Source organism: Triturus cristatus, chromosome 4_2 (assembly GCF_964204655.1).
Source record: "Triturus cristatus chromosome 4_2, aTriCri1.1, whole genome shotgun sequence".
In the NCBI taxonomy this organism is placed as follows: Eukaryota; Metazoa; Chordata; class Amphibia; order Caudata; family Salamandridae; genus Triturus; species Triturus cristatus.
The window spans coordinates 197990054-198011420 of record NC_140586.1 but is presented as its reverse complement, the minus strand read 5'-3'; the positions used below and the strand labels follow the sequence as shown (position 1 = coordinate 198011420).

Here is a 21367-nt window from a genome sequence, read left to right as displayed (position 1 = left end):
ACCCTCCGACCCTGTGGATTTAGCACCAGCCGCTGTGAAATTGTCCATGGTGCTTTGTTTAGGGTTTCACCCAGTTGCTTTATCTTTGGTGATGGTGAGGAGGTGGAATGTTTTGCGTTTACCGCACTCGTGGCAACATCCACTTATGGCCAAGGGGGAGAAGGCATTTAAGGATATTTAATCCTGACACCTCAATATATTACAGGCCACGGGCATGACACAAGTTCTTAGGGGGAGATGTTGTGTGTCGCCGATGGCTCTACTCGGAGGCCTGCCCGTTTTGCTGGCACCCAGGGCGCAGACTAGCCACAGCGCACCTCTGGCAGGCGTCCGGTTGCCCAAGTTCAACCCCCGGGCTGCGTGCGATCACTCACCCTGTGTCAGTGTCTATTGGCCCATTCTGGGTGGTATTTCCACGGCGGCATCACAGGGCTTCTCCACGTGTCATCGGGGACCGGGGCCAATCTGCGTCACATCCGACGCCCAACACCACATTCAGATGTATTACAGCCGCCCCAATGCAGCCTCTAGGTTTATAGTATCCATGGCTGGATGTTCAAAAGGATACTGTGACATATGGTGTCTGCCCTTCCACATCTCATATGTGGACCCCCCTTCGCCGCATCGGCTGCTATATCCCAGCCTTCCACTGCCTCCTGGCAGCCGGGATGTTATCCGAGGGGCCTTACCACACTATGTTTGCTGGGTCACAGGCCCTGAGTCCACCAGGGCCTTCCGTGCCCCGTGTTTTATGTAATTAGGCCTCCTGTATTTGGCAGAGTCTTAATGGATGCGAGGGTGGGAGAGGAGGAAGGGGGCCGGCAGGATGCAGGCCCCTCATCCAGGGCCAGACGCGGGTGCCTCTAGCCTATTGATTAGTCCCAGGCGGTCAAGCACGCACATCGACCGTCCCGGGTAGTGCGCCGGTCCTGCAGCACGGCTGTCACTCCAGAAGGTTCTGCATCCGTCACGCCACCATCACTGGCCCTCCCAGTCACCAGCTCCAACAACACCGGAGGATCCCCAATGCGGCAGGCGGGCCGGATGCAGCACGGCCCTGGCGGCCTCAGCGAGCTTCCGAAGCCGCGGGCTAGATTACTGGATCGGTCCGCCCCCACGAACCACACAGCACCTCCCGGTTGTCAGGAGCCGCCTCCAGGCCCTCTTGGATCTCCAACAGCGGCCCCGGGCACCGGACGGCACGTAGCCAGGACCTCCACACTTCCTTGAGCTAGGTGACCACCGCTGACGTTTCAGGTAGCCATCTGACACTTATGTAGGCGGATTTTGGTTAGTAGGCTGGCAGGGCTGCACTAGGTTGCGTCCGCCATGATGGCTTGCTTGGCCATGCCCCGTCAACTTAGTTTTTGGTCCCTGGCTCGGCAGCCATCTATGGAATCCTACCAAACCCAGACATTCCTGAAAACTATACACACAGGGGTGTCCAGGGAGGTGTGGCTTGCGTGGATCCCCCAAAGTTTTCTTATCCCGAATCCTCTGCAAACCTCAAATTGTGCTGAAAAACAATAACACGTTTTCCTCACATTTCTGTATGGGAAAGTTGTGGGATCACTAGGCCGACACAAATTTCCTACCACCCAGCGTTCCCCCCCAGGTCTCCCAATAAAAATGTTACTTCACTTGTGTGGGTGGACCAAGTGCCTGCGATAGGGAAGGGCCCAAAACGTATTGTGGAGACATCAAAATGATTTTGTTACAAAACAACCTGATTTGCAAGGGGGGGCGGCGCACCTGTGTTTTTGTCCTCGGCTAGGCTGCCTTCTAGTGAACCTACTTTTGCCTAGACATTTCTGAAAACTAGACACATGGGGGAGTCCAAAGAAGTGTGTCTTGCTTAGATCCCCTAACGTTTGAAATTTAGCTAAAGAGAAACACATTTTCTCACATTTTTGTGTGGGATCACAGCACCAGCACAAATTTTCTACCATCCAGTGTTTCCCTTGATCTCCCATGTAAAATGAAACCTCACTTGTGCAGGTTCCCAAAGCAGAGTCAGCCTAAAATTGTATTTAAAAAAATTGTGCTTATCAGCTCGCTGTGATATCCCCTCAATCTCTACATATTTTTGGCCCTTCCCTGTCACAAGCACTTGGCCCAACCACACAAGTGAAGTATCATTTTACTTGAGAGACCAAGGGGAACGCTGGGTGGTAGGAAATGTGTGCCAGTGCAGTAATCTCACACAGAAATGTGAGAAAAACGTGCTTTTTTTAAGCTAAGTTTGAGTTTTGCAGTGGATTTTGAGTAAGAAAACTTTGGGGGATTCAAGAAAGCCACACCTCCCTGGACTCCCCCAGGTGTCTAGTTTTCAGAACTGTCTGGGTTTGACATGTTTTCTGAGATGGCCGCCGAACTCGGGATCAAAAATGCAGGTGACCCCTTGGCAAAACCAGGTTGTTTTGTGATCAATAATTTTGATGCCTCCACACTATGGTTTGGGCCTGGGTGGTAAGAAAATTGTGCTGCCCAGTGATCCTACAGCTTTCCCACACAGAAATGTGAGAAATATTTGACTTTTTAGCTAAATTTGAGGTTTCCCAGAATTCTGGGAAAGAAAACGCTGGATAATCCACGCAAGCCACACTGCCAGCCAAGTGACAGTGCACACACACTAAGTGCCAGTCCAAGCACCCCGCCAGCCAAGTGCCATCCACGTACACCGCCAGCTATGCACCATCTAACGCACACCGCCAGCCAAGCGCCATACACGCACACTTCCAGCCAAGAGCCAGTCCACGCACACTGACAGCCAACTGGCAGCCCATGCAGTCCGTAAGGCAAGCGCCAGTCTACATTTCTCCACCAAGCGCTAGTCCACACACACCGACAGCAAAAATGCCAGTACACACACAGCCCACCACACACAGCCAGCCAAACGCCAGTACATGCAGATTGTCAGGCGAACTCCAGTTCTCACACACCTAAAGAAGCTTTCCTTGTTATCTAGTGGTTTTCTGCAAAAATTAATGCAGATTTGCCCCCCCAGGGGGCCAGAAACAGCTAAAGTGTGTGCCTAAAAAAAGGGGTGTGACCCTTGGTTATGGGCAGCTCCCTGATTTGCCTATAAACACATCCCTGGTGCCTAGTGGACTTTCTGCCTCCACCAGGGGAGAGGGGGGGGGGGCGGGGGGGCACATTGGGTGGAATAACTACCAACTGCCCATTAATTTATTTTTGGGGTAGGGCATCGGCAGGCCCATTCTGAGCAGCCACCATCCCTACAAAAAGTTAAGATAGTCCCTAGTGTCTAGTGGGCTTTCTGCCCTCCCAGGGGGTCAGATCGTGGGCTTTTGCCCAAATCTGCCCCCGGGGGGGGGGTAGAAAGACTGTGCCTTTTTTTAGGGGGGCAGTGGGGGCATTGGCATGCTCCTTCAGGACAACCCCCACCCTTGCACAAAGAAAAAAAACCTGTCCCTGGTGCCTAGTGGGCTTTCTGACCACCCCGGGGGCAGATCAGGGGCTATTGTCCCATATGACGCCCCGGGGGACAGAAAGACTGTGCCCATTTACTTGACGGGTGGGGGCATTGGCATTCCCATTTTAGGAAGCCCCACCCCTACCCAAAAAAAAAAACCCTAGTGCCTAGTAGGTCTTGTGCCTCCCGCCCGGTAGGGGGGTCAGGCTATTACCTCGCCTACTCCCTAGGGAAGGCTGAAAGACTTATGTCCCTATTTATGTACAGTGGGGGCATGCCCATTGTGCGCAGCGCCAACCCCTCTTTTATAAAACAAAATCCCTGTTGTCTACAGGGCTTCCTGCCCTCCCCCCCCCCAAGGGTGGCAGATCAAGAGTAATAACACCCATCAATCCACCGGGGGGCAGGAAGACTCTCCCATTTGTGTTTGGGGGTGTGGGGGCATTGGCATGTCCATTTAGGGCAGCCCACACCCCTACATATTCAAAAAGATATATTACCTGGAGCCTAGTGGGCCTTCTGCCTCCCCCCAGAAAGATTTCTGGTTTAATATTTTTTGGGTGGGGGCATGGTCTTATCCATCGTGGGCAGCCCCCACTGCACGTATATTTAAAAAAAATCCCTGGTGTCTAGAGGGCTTTGCAGATCAGTGCAATAATCCCCACCTGCCCTCCAGGACTGGCAAAAACACTGTCCCTTTTTTGATGGGGGGGTGGGGGCATTGGCATGCCCATTATGGGCAGCCCCCACCCATACATATTTTTTTAGGTAGGGACGACGGTGGCAGCATCTCCCGACCCCGCTTGGCGTTATTATTGTTAAAAGTCATTGCTGTGTGCATTTTTAACTTAGTACTCTGTTGAGATGAAACCTTTTTAAAAATTATTGTGTCACTTTTTGTAATCTTAGTTTGCTGTAGGGACCATATAAAGTTATAAATTTAGTGTCACGCTGTACAAATATTGCATTCTCGCACTCATTGAGGGGTTAGGTGCTCTAGTATCGTCCTAGAGTTCGAACTGTGCCTGCACGCCCGGTCCGACCCAGTAGCCAATCACGGGTGCGGAGGGCGGGGCAGTGACAGGCCCACACAGGAAGGCGAGCGGTTAGCGCTCTAGCTTCTCCACACTTGAGGGCTATTTAACCACTCGTCGGCCCTAGCGCGCAGCGTTAGCGCGCAGTGTGGCGCCTACTCCTGCGCCTAAGACGAGCCGAAGACCAGCCCGTCTGCGCCCGTCCGCGACAGATCGGGGCGAGGGGCAGGGGGCTATGGAGGAATACCTACCCAGCTCAGAGAAACCTCTCAGCGGCAGGATAACATATACCTCACAGGTACTATTAGAGATTGGCACACATGTACCCAGGGCATGCACACATGAGGTGGGAACCAACCTAGAGGGTCCATTTGCCTGTCGGGGATGTCATGTGCAATTTTATAATACCACTGAACTTGGACAATACTTGGAGCGCCCCCAGGAAGTGGCGGGAAAAGTACAATATATTACATCGACAAACAATCCTATGGCCAATTTATCATTGGGGAGTAAGTACCTGCTTTGTAACATTCGCTCACTAGCCAAACACTCCACTGAGGTATGGGACATCATATCATCTGAAGAACCAGATTTATGCTTCCTAACTGAAACATGGCTTAAACCTCACTCAGTCCCGGCCATAACCCTGGGTATACCGATAGGATACAAAATAACCAGGTTGGATCGCCCAAATAAAATAGGGGGGGGGGGTAGCTATCGTATTTAAACAAGAAATGAACGTCACTATCATCGAAGAACTTTGTACACCTCAGATAGAATTAATGATTTTCAAAATAAATCTAGTTTTTAAGGAACACAGGAAGGGAGCTGTGGTGTACCGCCCCCCTGGCCCATGTGAGAACTTTTCTGTTCTTCTTATTGAGGCTTTAGCCCCTCATGTACAAGAGAAATCTGATTTTCTTCTTGTAGGGGACTTTAATGTCCACAGTGAGCTGGGTAACTGTCCGGAGGCAAATACTTTACTTGCGGACTTAGACCTACTGGGACTAAAAAAGTACAATCATGGCCCTACCCATCAAGCCGGCCATACTCTGGATTTGGTCATGTCCAATTCGCCCATGATTACATGTATGCCTCCTACGCAAGTGGACTGGACGGACCACTTAATTCTTAAATTTTACACCTTTGCTAATCATAAGCCTCGGGCCAGACAGACTGCGCTAGCCAGCACAAGGAGACCCTGGCATAAACTCACTTCGGAGGATTTTAAGGAAAAATACAAGGAATCCATAACTAATAGCCCGATAGATGATATTACAATTGAATTAAATATGTTTGAGGAAGCGGTCGCCAAGGCTATAAACGCTACCATCCCTTTAAGAGTGTTTAAACCCCGTGTAGCACATAAACAAGAGGTCTGGTTTTCTGATGAATTAAGATCTCTTAAGTTAAAGACTAGGAGACTAGAAAAGATATGGAGATCATCGCGGAGGACCGAAGATAAGGAACATCATAGGATCGCTCTTAAGACATATCACAAGGCCATTCGGACTGCACGTAAAAATCATATTGCAACACAATTATCTGTAGCGGGTAAAAATTCGAAAATGTTATATCTTATCTTACAAACTTTCACTAAGCCAGCAGCCTGTGAAACGGCAGAACTAGCATCCCAAGAACTTTGCGACGAGATCTCACTATTCTTTACAAAGAAGATAGATGGGATCTATGACAAAATAATGCATTCCAACAAAACTGCTCTAACTGATAACATCTTTCCACTGACTGCTGAAGCCCATTCCCACTCTACCCTGTGCCTCACTGAATTCTCTTCCATATCTATAGATGAGGTAACTGCACTAATTATGCAAATAAAGAGTGGCTGTCCTTTGGATACCATCCCTGCACGAATCATGCCTATACTGGCTAACGAATTAGGCCCGAGAATTCTGCAATTGGTTAATCTGTCCTTGAGGACAGGGGAAGTTCCCCTAGATTGGAAACGGGCGCTGGTAAGACCTCTAAGGAAAAACAATGCCATCCATGGGACAGTACTGTCTAATTTGAGACCGATCTCTCTTCTTCCCTTTTTGGGCAAATTAATAGAGAAGTTTGTAAACCGTCACCTGTCGACATACATCGAAAAAGCAGGGAGACTGGACCCTTCCCAGTCAGGGTTCAGGCCTAGACACAGCACTGAGACCACCTTGCTGTCCGTCGCAGACGATCTACATATGTTCCAGGACAAGGGTTATTCCGTCATCATGCTGCTGCTGGATCTGTCTGCGGCGTTTGACACCGTGTCGCATAACATCTTGACGTCCAGGCTAGTTAACAGTGGCCTGGGAGGTAAGGCGCTGGCCTGGCTGAGGAGTTTCCTAACAGATCGTACCCAAAGTGTCATCTTGGGTACATTCCGGTCAGAGGAGCTGAGGATCTCCAAAGGGGTGCCACAGGGCTCTTGTTTGAGCCCTACGCTTTTTAACATCTATGTGGCCCCCTTGGCTAACATCATGAGATCCCATGGGTTCATCCCGGTGTCTTACGCGGATGATACCCAACTCCTCTTTCCATTTAAAACACTCACTACAGAGACTAGGAACTCTTTTGCCCAGGGAATGAAAGCAGTGGCACACTGGATGGCGTCCAACTATTTGCAATGTAATGTTGCTAAAACGGAGGTGATGCTATTTGGCGAGGCTAAACTCCTGTGGACCCCGGACTGGTGGCCTCAAGATCTTGGGCCAGTCCCTGAGCCTAAACTGGTAGTGAAAGATTTGGGTGTTAGGTTGGACCAGGAGCTTTCCTTAAAACAACATGTTAATCAAGTGGTGGGCTCATGCTTTCATATCATTGGGTTGCTTCGGAAGGTGTTTACGTTACTCCCAGACTCCACAAGAAAGACCATGGTGCAAGCGTTAGTGTTAAGCAGACTAGATTATTGTAACGGCCTGCTACTATCTGCTAACGAAGGAGTCATCTCAAGATTGCAGGTGGTGCAGAATACTGCTGCCCGCCTTGTACTAAACGCACCCCCTCGAACACCCTCAAAACCTTTGCTGATTAAACTTCGCTGGTTACCAGTGAAACAGAGGGTGAAGTTTAAAATATGTTGTATCATACATAAATGCCTGATGGGGTCAGGCCCGGCTTACCTGGCCAACAAGTTCATTCCATATGTTCCCACACGCTCCCTTAGATCTGGTGAGCGGGCTTTGTTATGTGTCCCCAGAGCTAGGAAAGTAAGACAGGGGTTCAGAGCTTTATCTGTGGCAGGTCCCACGTTGTGGAACAGCCTCCCCATAGCTATTAGAGCGTATGGAGAACATCTTCCTTTTAGGAAACAATTAAAAACCTTCCTCTTCCAAGACTAACATATTTTCTTAATGTTATAATGTACACGGCCAGTATTTGTCTTGACATTGATGATGCTAAAGGGCGCGGAGATACTCCTTAGGGAGTCGATTCTAGCGCGGTACAAACTTGCAAATAAAATAAAATAAATAAAACACTTGTGCCTAATGGGCTTTCTGCCCCCTTCTCCCCCCCCCCCCCCCCCCCCCGGCAGATCAGGGCTAGCGCACTCATCTGCTCCCCAGGGGGCAGAAAGACTTCTGTTTTAATTACTGTTGGGTGGGGGCATGGTCTTGCCCATTGGGGGACAGTCCCCGCCCCTCTTTTATACAAAAAAAATCCCTGGTGTCTAGTGAGCTTTTTAGGGACTGTCCCTTTTGTTTTTTGGGGGATGGGTGCATTGGCATGCCCATTTTGGGCAGCCCCCACCCATTTGTTATAAAAAAAACAATTACTCCTTGGTGCCTAGTGGGTTTTCTGTGGGGGTAAAAGGCCTTGCCCAAGGGGCTGCTCTCCCCTCCCTGGTGTCTAGTGGTGGATCCCTACTTGGGGATCGCCCTCCTGCGGTGATCCCCAAGCAGGGATCCACTACGGAAGGGTAACATTGGAAAGGGGAGACTTTCTCCTTTCCAACTATACCTAGCCTGTGTTTCAGTGCTCAGGGCAGGGGGCTGAGATAGCCCCATGATCACCTCACCAGTGAAACTGAAATGTGCTGATCAGCTCATTTCAGTTTCACTTTCAATGTCAAAGAACCACAGTTACACCCAGGGTCTGGCCCGGGGAGGGAACTAGAGGCGTTAGGGCACTAGAGAACGGTCAGCCTCCAACCAAAGCTATGAACCACAGAAAGGACCGTCCCTAGTTGTGTCTTAAGAGATGCCCAATTTAGTGGGGGCAAATCACAAAAATTGACGGACTGGCACACACACCACCAGGTGTCATGCTTCATCATCTGCCAGTCCTCGCCCTCTAAAAATCGCGTTTGATAGAGGGCGGGCATACACCTGAAGACAGGGATGCACTTCTAGACTAAGTGGGGGCCCAAACAAAAAAAGGAGTGAGTGAATTTAAAAACCATCATAGTATACCTGAACAATTTTTATTCTATTGGGTTACTATGTGGGATTAAAATATATAAGTGCGGTGAGTGGAGACCTTATCATCCCGTCGCCGCTGTGAATCAGTGATTGTTAATAGGGGGTCAACATGTTTCTGCCTGTATTGTCCACTTGGGTACGTGGCATTCGTCAGGACCTTAAATATTGGGCTCCAATCTTACCACTGGGGGCGTAGGCCTATAGCCAGCTGCCACCTGTTTAGAGAAACCCTGCATGCGTCCAGCCTCCTCCCCGGTCACCGGGGAGGAGGCTGGACGCATGCAGCACTAGGTTTTCTAGCGGGGAGTACGCCTTGAACTAATGTGGCCACAAGGATTTCCCCCCTACCCCTCCCATGGGGCAAATAGGTTTTTCCAATAGGGTTTCTCTAAACAGGTGGCAGCTGGCTATAGGCCTACGCCCCCAGTGGTAAGATTGGAGCCCAATATTTAAAGTCCTGACGAATGCCACGTACCCAAGTGGACAATACAGGCAGAAACATGTTGACCCCCTATTAACAATCACTGATTCACAGCGGCGACGGGATGATAAGGTCCCCACTCACCGCACTTATATATTTTAATCCCACATAGTAACCCCATAGAATAAAAATTGTTCAGGTATACTATGATGGTTTTTAAATTCACTCACTCCTTTTTTTGTTTGGGCCCCCACTTAGTCTAGAGTGCATCCCTGTCTTCAGGTGTATGCCCGCCCTCTATCAAACGCGGTTTTTAGAGGGCGAGGACTGGCAGATGATGAAGCATGACACCTGGTGGTGTGTGATGCCAGTCCGTCAATTTTTGTGATTTGCCCCCACTAAATTGGGCATCTCTTAAGACACAACTAGGGACGGTCCTTTCTGTGGTTCATCACTTTCAATGTCAGCAGAGGGATTTCCGGGTTGTGTGCAGCGCACAGAATGGTTCTGTCCTCAGTACATGACCACAATGACTGAGGACGAAAGCGTTCAATCCTCAGCACGGAATGGGTTAATTCAAGCATTCTATCCATCACTGTTCTGCATACTTACTTGCTATGTAAAATGAAAGCAAGGAAGTGAATGCATGATCTGAAGCCTCTGGTACTGACATAGAATTTGATGTCAAGACATTTTATTGGGGTTTCACTCCAGTTTACCCACATTTCATCAATTGTTCCTGCGCCCCATGCTGCTGATCTGCTATAGTCAGGTTTCTCACCTTTCCAACAGAAAGCTACCAGCCATCTGATCACGTCTTAACATTCTGAGAAGGCCGGACACCTACTTAAGCAGAACTTTATATAAATCATCTATATTCATTTTAACTAGGCCCTTCTGTGTTTTTTTACTTTAATTATCAGTTAGTAGCCATTAAGGGAACTGTAGAACACATTTGAATTGTAAACTGTTTTCTCCTTCTTATTACTATTTAGAGTATGTACTAATAGTGGGAAAATACTGGCTTTTGGTGATTTTTTTCTTTACCATCCTGGGAATGTGAATTCTAACTATGTCCCCAACTTTTATTCTGGGATCACTCACTTTGTGGACCTCCTCGTACTGGGACTTAGACCTCTCTCTGCATAGCCTAACTCTTTCTTGCACTTCAGTGGAATCATCTTCTGACCTGACAACACCATAAGCAGGATACCTGGACTTGAGCCACCAAGGACATATAGAAGATGAGGGTTCTCTGCCTTTCAACAGTAAGAAAGGATATTTGCCAGTGAGTGAATGGGGAGAAATCCTATATGCCCATAATCTTCTTCTGATGGCTAGTCTAAAGGGAACTTTCTCAACTTTGGCTAGATGCACACTGTCTTTGAGAAACCTGTTAAACCTCTCTTCCAACCCACTGCTCTGAGGGTCATAGAGGGCAGTACAGAGGGGTTTGATTTTGTGTGTTGAGAAATTCTGTCATCGCTGCTGATGCAAAATGTACCCCATTGTCAGTGACAAGACATTCCAGGATGCCCTCTCTGCTGATAATATCCATAATAAAATCTAACACCATATTTGTTGTAACTTCCTCAGTGAACATCAACTCTGGCCATTTGGAATGGTAATCTATCAACACAACGCATACTGAAAGGCAAATTTCTGAACGGACCAAAGATGTCTAACCCAACTTTCTTCCAAGGCGCAGTGGGCAATGGAACATTTTGCATGGTTGGTACACTTGTTTTGCATGACTGACCGGCATATAAACGCTGGACAATTCCTCACAACATGTTCCACTTCCACGTCTATAAGAAATAACTTTTCAAAAATTCTTCAGCTAAGACATTCCCATATGTCCCTAATGACTTTCACTAATGATACATTCTCTCATTTCTCGAGGGGGAACACACCTACCATTACGAAACACCAATTTGCCTTCCACACTAAGGTCATGAGCTATTTGGGCAAAAGAGTGCAGTGAGCCTTTCAAACGTTTTAAATATGGCCATCCCACTCTCACATATTTTCTGACTTGCGAAAGTTCTTCATCCTTTTTACCCTCACTGAACCACATTTCTTCATCTATTACAATAATATTAATAGCACAAACATCACCCATGAATGCAGCAACTTCAAGATCATCATCAAACCTTAATGTTATGCATCAGTAGTTGGTAACTGGACAAGTAGTCAGCTGGTGGTTGACAACACCAGGGCATAATATCGAAATTGTACTCTTATAGTTTCGAGCAAAGTCTAGCTAAGCAGGCATTCCTGTTCCTGCCACCTCCTGTTGGCAAGATCAGCATAACAGACTTCTGGGTCATTTTAAGAGAAAATCTATTTCCCTAAATAAAGTGTCTAAAGTTGTTGACTGCCTACATACATACTATTTATTTCACGCTCAAGGACTGAATATAGTCTTTCAGAGTCATTCAACTTCTTTTAGGTAAACGCCACAGTCCACAGACTTTTTCCGAGACGTTTGAGTTAGGACAGCTCTTAACCCATAAGCACTTGCGTCAACTGTAATAATACAATGTGCACCACTTGTGAACGGGTGGAAAGTCGGAGCACTGATGATCTGATTCTTGATACATTCAAATGCTATGTTCTGTTCCCCATTGGAACGCAAGATCTTTCCGAAACAGATCATGTGTATTTTTTTGTGACTCGCTCACTCCCAACCCCAAAATCAACATCCAACATCCCCAACTCCCCCTCCCCAGGACAACCAGCAATGTGCTACACCCCAAACCATATTAGTGTTCATTAAATTTCATGGAAGAACTTCCACAGTGCCCTGTTGCGTGGAGGGGTGCCTCGTGCAGCCCCCCGGCAGCCAGGCCCCCATCTGGCTCATTTATTCAGTAGTGGGAAGCACTGTTCAAAGTGGATACTCAAGGCGCTTCTCTATTCTCGCAGCCCAGCAACATATCAGCATATATAGTCTCAGCTTGTCGTAGCTTGCTGATGACAGGTTAAGTGTCTTATATGATGTCCGCTGTTCTCGGTGTGACATTGGGCATCTCCAAACTTGAATACTCTGAGGCATTAGATTCCGGGTCTGATTCAGAGTCCGGGGGATGGGGGTGGGAACCTCCGCTCCATCGTCTTCTCCTGGTCTTTCTGACCTCCGCTTATTTGTGCTACGGCTTCCATCACTCTTCGTGTGGCAGCTTGGCTTTAGCCTGGGTGGGTGCAGCTCGACTTTGTCTTGATCGTGCGCTACCAGATTTCTTGCCCTAACGTTTCCACTCTCCACCTTCTGCATCAGAGTTCGGCTGATTACGAGTTTCTAGCCAGTCCCATGCTTTTTGTGGGGACTGAAAGAACTGCGCTCCGCTCTGTGTTATCACCCTTAGTTTTGCTGGGTAGTGCATTGAATATAGGAAGTCCAGCTGCCGCAATTTCTTTTTGACCGCCTGGTAAGAGGCTCTCTGCCTCTGGACTTCCCTAGAGATAATGTGCACTGTCACATTATTGACTTTCAGCTCTCCTTTCGTACACGCCTATGCCAGAATGTAGTCACAATCTTTGTAATGGAGGAGTCGTGCTATTATCGGTCATGTGTGAGCACCAGGTGCAGGAGGCCTGGACGGGACTCAGTGTGCCCTTTCAACGCAACAGCGGTTCTCAAGCCGTTGTCCCATGTATTGCGCTGTGTGTGCACCTTCGAGTTTCTCCTGCATCCCAACAACCCGGATATTATTGTGGCACGAGCAATTTTTAGCGTCTTCTACTCTATTCTCCAGCATCCGCACTTTAGATTCCATACTTTGTAGGCATTTCTGTATCGCGGCCATAATCGGGGGGAGGTCTGCCAGCACCCTTTCTTTATTGGTTACCTCCTCTGCTAATTTCCTGTGTTCATCCTTGAGCAAGTTAAGATCAGTACCAATAGTGTAAATGTTTAGTTCCAGGGCCTCCCTAGAGCCAGTAATGGCTTGTAGTATATCCTGTAATGTAGGATCATTGACTGGTTTCATTTATGTCTTCGCGATTGGCTCCCCAGTTACAGGCACGTTCAGCTCCTCCTGATCCGGTTCTTTCCGTCAATAGAATTTGCCTATTGTTTCCAGGAATCGGGTTCCAGGAGGGTGTATTTTGATATGTAGTGCTAGTCCACTATACCTTGTTTTCAGTCCCCACCAATAAACCTCCGGGCCTCACCTTGTATGATGCGCTGGGGGGGCGCAAGTTCTGTGTCAGCGATATCCATATGGGCGAGCCAGTGGCTCCAGGTGTTCAGGTTCAGTGCCCACACTCTATATGTGCTGGTCCACTGTGATCAGGTCAGCGGGCCCCACTGTAGGCTTGTTTGGCCAGCTCCCAACTATTTGGCCATTTATGTGCAGGTGCAGTATCTCTCAGGCCCACCACAGATAGTGGGCACTCCTCTCAATCTCTGCCCCACTCTAGTGCCCCAGGTCTGGGGGAAGGCAGGGGTGCTGAGGGCCCGTGACCACTCTCTTTCGAGTAGTGTTGGGGCCAGCACAACACTATGGCGGCGATCCACAGCCAACGGGCCTGGTCCCGCGATCCAGCTCTCGGGATCTGGGAGCCTGTGCTCCCTCTCTGCAGGCAGGGGCCCTCCCTGCTCTAACCCACAATAGGCGCTCTTAGGGTTCGAGGTTTCTCCTGCTGGGTGTTCAGGCAAGTCAGGAATTAAAAGGGCTTGGCCCCCGTTGACTGCAAGGGCAGCGCGGAGCAGGCCTCTTCACCCAATGAGGTCCCTGCTCAGCATATATTTGGATGCAGTAGTAATTTTTTCCTCAGTGGCAGGGGTTTCCATCTTGGGCCTCACAGTGGGCATGTGTCCCTCCAATCCCAGCCCTATCACCGGCGCACCCCACTCCTACCTTCTCAGATGCCTAGTGCAGGGCTCAGCATGGATGATGCCAGACCTCCTTGTGGTCCAGCCAGGGGCTTGCGGCGCCCGCTCTTCACCTATGCCCCCGATTACCTCTTAGATCTCAGGGATCTGCCCTGAGCCGCCACCCAGTGGTGTCATAGCTCCCAGGAGCGAGGCAGCAGCCGGCTGTCGTTTGGCCCGTTTAGGTCCTTGCCGGCTCACAGGCGCTCTCGGTGCAGAGCCTTCACTCCCCATCCCCAGGGGTCCTCTGTCCCGACCGTTGTCACCCCCTGGCAGCGGACGACGTGACCTCCTTCTAGTCGCTCCGCTCTGGGGTAGGTTGGCTTCAGGGAAGATGTGCTCTCTTCTTGGGCAGATCTTTCCCCTGCAGTCACTACCGCCATCTTTGAACAGCCTCCGCCATCCGAGATTACTTTCAGCAGCAGCTCAGGATCGCACGACGAGGAAGACTCCGCACAGCTAAGTAGTCTCCTCTTGGTAGTGCCTGACAAAGTACTGGGACCCTCGCGGGTGTGCAAGGGGTCAGGATGGTGCCGGATTGGGCCTGGCTGTGGAAAGCTCCGAATAGAGCAGTTCCCTCCATCAGCGTCAGGCCACACACCCCCTCCATCGGCTTCAGGCCACGCCCCCAGATCTTTCCACAACAGATTCCTGAGTGGTTCCATAACAATAGCAAAGTTATTGTCAAATTTCCCATAATACTCGCATAGTCCATTGAAAGATCTCAATTTCTCTGTCATCGGGAGCAGGTGCTTTCTTAATGGCATCAACTAGAGATTCCTTAGAAGTAACTCCTCTTTCAGAGATGGTGTGACCCAAATAATGTATTTATTTTTTAAACAACCTGCATTTCTGTGGACACAATACCACACATTTGTTGGACAGTCTCCTGCAAATTCTTTTCAAATTGTTGACGTGGTTTTCCATGTCCTTTGTAAAAACCAACACATCATCTTGGAAACTACGAACGTTTGCATCCATATCCTTAAGGATGTAATACATCACACGCTGGAGAACCGATGCGGCAGAGCATCAGCAAATGGCATCCTCTTATACTGAAATACCCCAAACGGTGTAACGAGCGCAGTGAGTGATTTAGATTCCTCAGCAAGATCCACTTGATGATAAGTGCATTGATGATCTAATGTAGAAAAAAGATGACACTATTCAAAATGGTGTGGAGGTCATTTACTTTGTGTAGTGGATGACGATCTATTGTGATATTAGCGTTCATGGCACGGAGATCTACACACAGTCTCAACTCTCCAATGCTTTTGTTCGTTAAGACAATTGGAGAAATACAATCAGATGATGCAGTGTCTTCAATGCCTTCCTTCTGGATTAGCATTTCTCTTTAATTTTATGTGATCGAGAATCCCTTCAGTTTATCAATGCCACTATTAAATACTTATGGAAACATACTCTTGATTTTGTAATACAAAGCATCTCCCATAACTACCATCACTGGATCCAAGGAGCATGGATTCAGCATTATCGCACGAAATCTTTGATCATTCCATCCTAGAATGCAGACACCTTTCCTTGCCACATATATTTTTATTTCCGCTGACTTGTCTTCGAAAGTCAATAGTTTTAAAATAACCATAGAAATACCATCAAAAATGACAACTATAACAAATGGCTCTTTATGACTTTGGATCTTTCTGGAGAACTAAGTACCCCATGTTCATCACCACTTTAAAATCGAAGTTAAAAGTCGGAAACAGGCAATATAAAGGTAGGAATAAAGAGCGTATTTAGTCTTCCTCGAAGGTCGGCACCGTTCTACCAATGTCGAATCTTTACATCAAACAATGTAAACATTCCAGGCTCAACCATGTGAGGGGGTGGGGGACATGGAAAAAAGAACAGGTAAGGGAAAGAAATTTGCATTGGCAATAAACATTTTGAAAGAATACAGAAGCATATTACAGTCAACTTGCAGGACTCAAATTGAGTGTCCCAGACATAACAAAGGATATCATCGGCGAATACAATTTAATGATTTTAACTGATATACGTGCAATAGGGAATCCGCTACTAGCACGTCAATAATTTTCGCGGTCTAATTTTTAATTCGAACTCCGGCGTTTTCACGTCCCTATGGTGACCCAGTCTATGCAACAGCGATAGTTCCCATGAGCGCTCAACATTCCAGACGGAAAGCGGTTTGCACGTCTACATGGCCATGTGAAGTGACATCTAAGCTTTTCGTCAAATTATGTATCTTTCACCTCAGTAAGTAGGGCGGTAGGTCTCGAACGTCACTGGATGCGACGATTGACTAGGACTTGCTTTTGTACTACTTTTGATTAGCGTACACAACAGATAGAAATAAAAACAGGACCAAGTGACTCCGCACTTACACAGGGTTGCCGTTCGTGTTGGAACTTTCAGATGTCGCATTCTAAATAAACCCAAGATACCAACTTGTCAACGCGTAGTTTATTAAACATTTGCATTGCAATCGTACTGAAATTTCGCGCGTGCTAATCAAATTCTATTTGAATAGGATATAATTCCATGAACGCCCAGAAGTAACACTGCGTAAAGATACATGGGTGTACTGTTCCCGTTTTGTTGTGTCGCTCTCGAAACCACTTCACCTTTTATAATATAGTCTTGTATAATTTGAGTCATATTACCATGTAAAAATGGCGATAGCTTTTTTTAAGTGACCATCCCATGTCACTGTGGCGGCTGCACGAGTTTATCGCCATGTTGAAACAGGGTTAACTTCGTTACCATTTAGGAAAAGTGAAAGATTGTGGAGGAAATCGGAAGCCGTTTTCAATGTCTACGTGGCGCATGCGCTCTCAAGAGACGTCGGAATGGGGGAGGTTACAGTTTTTATTTATGTGGGTCCCAAGATGGCGGCAGAGGCAAGTAGTACTTGAAAAAGAGGTGCTGGGGTTCGTCGCTAACTTTACTAGCTGTTTATAGTCTGGAGGCTGCAGACGGAGATGGCTGAGCCGCGCCGGGTGCCCTTCGTCAGTCTTCCTGCCACCCAGGTGGTTATTGTGGACGATGAGTTGAAGGGAGAGGCCGGACAAGTGCTAGAAAAGCAGCGTGAACCCTCCTTGACGTGTGCTGCGCCCTCGCCGGGACACGAGGTGGACGAAAGACGTCAGGGCCCACTGCAGCAGCTCGAGGGACCCCAGCGCCAGCTCGACATAGGCTTGACGACACTGCCAGCAAAGGAGGCATCGCAAGAAGCGTCACAACAGTATCGTGGACTAGAAGCACGTCATGGCCAAGTGCAACTAGAGCCCTGTGTGACGTTAGCCCCGCAAAGAGAGGCAGAATCACGTCACAGCGAACAACCACGGCCTAACCTTGAGTCAGAGACACGTCACAATGATCAACGACTGCCACAGCCCGAGTCTGACACACGTCACATTGAGCCCCAAAGGCTGCCACAGCGCGAGTCTGAGACGCGTCACAATGAGCAACATTTGGCACAGGTACGCGAGCAGGAGGTACGTCATAAGGAGCAAGCACGGTTGCAGCAACACGAGCTAGGAGTACGTCCAGTCCAAGTGCAGCAGGGAACGACGTCCAGTTCACGCTGCGTGGAGCAGCACCGACCACCTGGGACTCCGACAGAGCCTCAGACCGGACCCCCCTCTAAGAAACGGCGGACAGTGAGGCTGGAGCTAGCCCTACGGGACCCCACGGAGGAAAGCTGCGCCGAATACAGCTATCCCGAGCTACTGGGGGCAGCCCGGCTTGGGGGCTCGGCCACACCACAGGTAAGGGATTGAACACGTCAGACTTATGAGCTACAGGTTCAGGGTGTGTGTTGGAAGTAGTAGCAACTTGAGTGGGTTCAACGGGTTTCGCAAGAGGGCACTCTTGGGACTGGATGCTGTGCTCTCCGGTTTTGGAGGGGTGCTGAAAAGTTCTTTCCGGTTCATGGGCTGGAGGCTGGTGAAGCGGGTTGTTGGCCAGGCAGTGCCCCTTCCATGATTTGCATCTGCTTTTACTGGGCGCATAGGTGAGTTTTTGCTTTTTTTGTGATGTTCTTGGCACACAAGGGAGTCGTGTGTGTGTGTGTGTGTGTGTGTGCTGAGAGCTGCGGATTGTAGGCACTGCAAAGGGCAGTAACTCGGTGTGAATCTGTGGTATAGATTGACACAATAATGTGCCTTCTGTAGAGGGAGGGACAAATGTCCTCTCACTGGATTTTAAGGTATTGCCAGAGGTGGCAGCTTGATTTATTACTAGAAGGGAGCGGAATCCCTTTACTGATACCTGAGGTGAGTGGCCTATTGGCTTCGCCCTTGTCAAGTGATAAGTACAGTTGCGCTCTACATTAATTTTCTGTGTACGCTCGTGTAGCGATTGTATGTTAGCATAGCTTCAGTGTATGTCAGAAATGTTCAAGGAGTTTGTGTGCTATTTTAATCCAATAGGTACTGCAGATTGTATTTTTATATCGCTGTGTAGGTACCAAATACAAAATGGAGAGACAAATGTCGCCTTCCAGATGGGCTAAGTGAACTGCAGATCCCTGATACCGACGTAGCTTTTTGGGATGTAATAAAAGCAGTGTGTGCGAGGATAGGTGACAGGGGTGTCTTTGAAGGACAGTGCTGTTTCCTGTCCTGATTTATGTTCCGCTAAAGGCGCTACAGACAAAAATTAGCCGACTTGGCAAGTGTGAAGGTTGTTGTGCCAGTGTTTTGGTTAGCCCTGAGAGAAGAAGCATCACAAAGTCTATTTGGGACAGTCACCCAGCATCAACAAAACATGTCTGAAATAGCTGTATGAAGTATGGCTCTAGATTCCATTTAGTGTTTGCGAGGTTTTCCATGACTAAAGGAGGATGCACCCAACAGGGTGTAGGACTACTTCTGTGGTCCAGGGCTAGAGCCTCTGACTACCAGTTTCCCCAAAGGAAGGGTGTGCGGGGCTATTTACCCTAGACTGTATCCTGCTGTTGAGTCTGCCTAGAAAAGTGGACTGCCGAGTGAAACACACAGGACTTGTTACTCCAAGCATCTGCCCAGCTGAGCCGGATAGGATAGCTGTTGGGGTCAGCTGTCCCCGAGTCATGGAGGGGCTCAGTACTGGTACCACTGCACAAAAAGGGCTCCCGGTCATCCCCCCCGAGAACTACAGGCTGATTGTGCACCATGACACAGAAGGGAAGTGCTTTGCCAGTATCCTAAACATGGAGGTCCAAACCTGGGCAGAGGGCGTCCATCTAATTCCGATCAGCCAGACAGGTTTTCAAAGGGGCGTCACAACATTGAGGATCATCTCACCTGCCTGTCCCACTTAAGTGAGGCAACCATTGCTGCAAAGGGCAAGGCCCTCTATGCTGGCTTAATCGATTTTCAAACCGCTTTCAATAGCGTTTCAAGATTGAGGCTTCGGTCAAAACTGAATGCTTGGGGAATCTCAACTAACTTATTAAAAGCCATCACTGTGCTCTACTCGGATACGTAGGTCCAAATAAGTCTGCGCTGGATGGGCACACATGGCAAAAATCTAGATAGATAAGGGCTTCAAACTAGAATGTATATTGGCAACTCTATTGTTTAACAATACAAAATGGACTGGGTCTCAGAAGGTATCACCACAATATATCCGAATAGGCTGCGGTGTAAATACAAACTTCTTTCGTATAATATACGCCTCTCCTTTATTAACTTAAGATAGTCACCAACAGCTTTTCACCTTCGATTTATTTAAAAAGACGAAAACTACAAATACATTTTACTAATGACAGTCCCCACTTTTTAATTCCCCTGACCAAGGTACAGGAAGAATCAATCAAGTCCCAACTCAAATGTAAACATTTTGAGAATCTTAAAAAAAAAATGTGAAAAAAAACGTGAAAAGACAAGATGACACCTCACATGCGCACCACCAATCGAGCCTGCAGGTTGGTACTCACCAGCTATGCCCACTTTCATCTTCATTGGTTGTCATCTCGCTTGTAAAAATTATATATAAAGTGTCCAAAAAACAACCAAAATGTGGTGTTAGATAGTGAACCAATCACATACCACGATGCGACCCAAGTGAATATAAAATTGAAGAAGGATGCACTTTTCACAAAACCAACTTTATTATCTTTATTTATTATTAAAAATCTAGATAGATGAGGGCTTCAAATAAGAATGTATATTGGCAACTCTATTGTTTAACCTGTATTGGGCTGACCTGCCAACTCACCTAGAGCTAGTGAGGGCCTTTCTACCGAAAATGGCAGGAACCAGAATACAATCGTGACAATACTGTGCTCTTTGACTTGATGCCTGTTGGTTTGCAGCGACTCCTCAACACACTTGCAGCTTATTGTCAAAACAGCTTGAAGATAAATGGAAGAAAAGCAAAAGTCCTGATAATTTCATCTGAATTGGAAAAAAAGCGGAACCTGGACCAGTGAGGGCAGCCCCGTTGAATCATACAAATATTTGGGAGTATGGCTGGACCATACGTGCCACATTTCATCCCACATCCACGCGCAACAGGCAGTCGCAAACTCTCTTGAATGAGCCTTTTGCAAATTACGGAAGTCATTCCTGATTTAAGGCCGCTGCCAATGGGCTGCATATTACTTCCAACAATAATGCATGGCACAATCACCTTTAGAGAGAGAATGGCAAACTGGCTAGATGGGGCCCAGTCCATCTGGTAACAAAGAGACTAGCTAGATGTTGCTGGTAAAGGGTCCAAATGCCCTTAGGTCGACACTGTGGTTGGAGGAGTTCATTGTGTACAACAGATTATGTGCTGCAATATGTCAGAGTTCCAGTCTTTAATAAGCAGGGTTGGCCATTTTGCCCAACACCTTGCAATCCTACATCGAGCCATTGCAGCCCTATATGTACCAGTTTCCTGCAATCGGGATGAATATCCCAAAAGCGCAGCCAGAGGGTTAGGCGTGAGGCTATACCCAATTATCTCGCTAAGAGTCGCAAACACTTTCTCCCAGAAAGGCAAGATCCTGTCTAGATGCTACACCCTTCGATACCCAGCTCCTGTTGAGTTCAAGGCATTTGTGATTCCTGACGTCTAATACGGCACTTCGTGCTGGCTAAGCACAAGGGCAGCCACCTGATCATTCCTATTCATCTCTACAGTTCCGTCAGTTTTTTTTCTTTTAGTGCGATATTAGCATGGAAAAAGACTTAGTTCATGCAACAGATATCAGCACTCTTCTCAGTT

General features: G+C 48.0%; 1 protein-coding gene across 4 annotated transcripts in view; it reads left to right on the top strand.

Moving 5' to 3' along the window:
* The first annotated feature begins 16997 nt into the window (after positions 1-16997).
* Positions 16998-21367, top strand: part of UBN2 (ubinuclein 2) — a 645107-nt gene continuing 640737 nt past the window's right edge. For 2 of the 4 annotated variants that reach the window (XM_085601178.1, XM_085601176.1), the window contains exon 1: positions 16998-17937. In XM_085601178.1, coding sequence (XP_085457304.1) covers positions 17149-17937 — 789 coding nt within the window. In that variant the 5' untranslated portion in view covers positions 16998-17148. The remainder of the gene's footprint in view (positions 17938-21367) is intronic. The other 2 variants (XM_085601177.1, XM_085601179.1) reach the window with 1 other exon arrangement.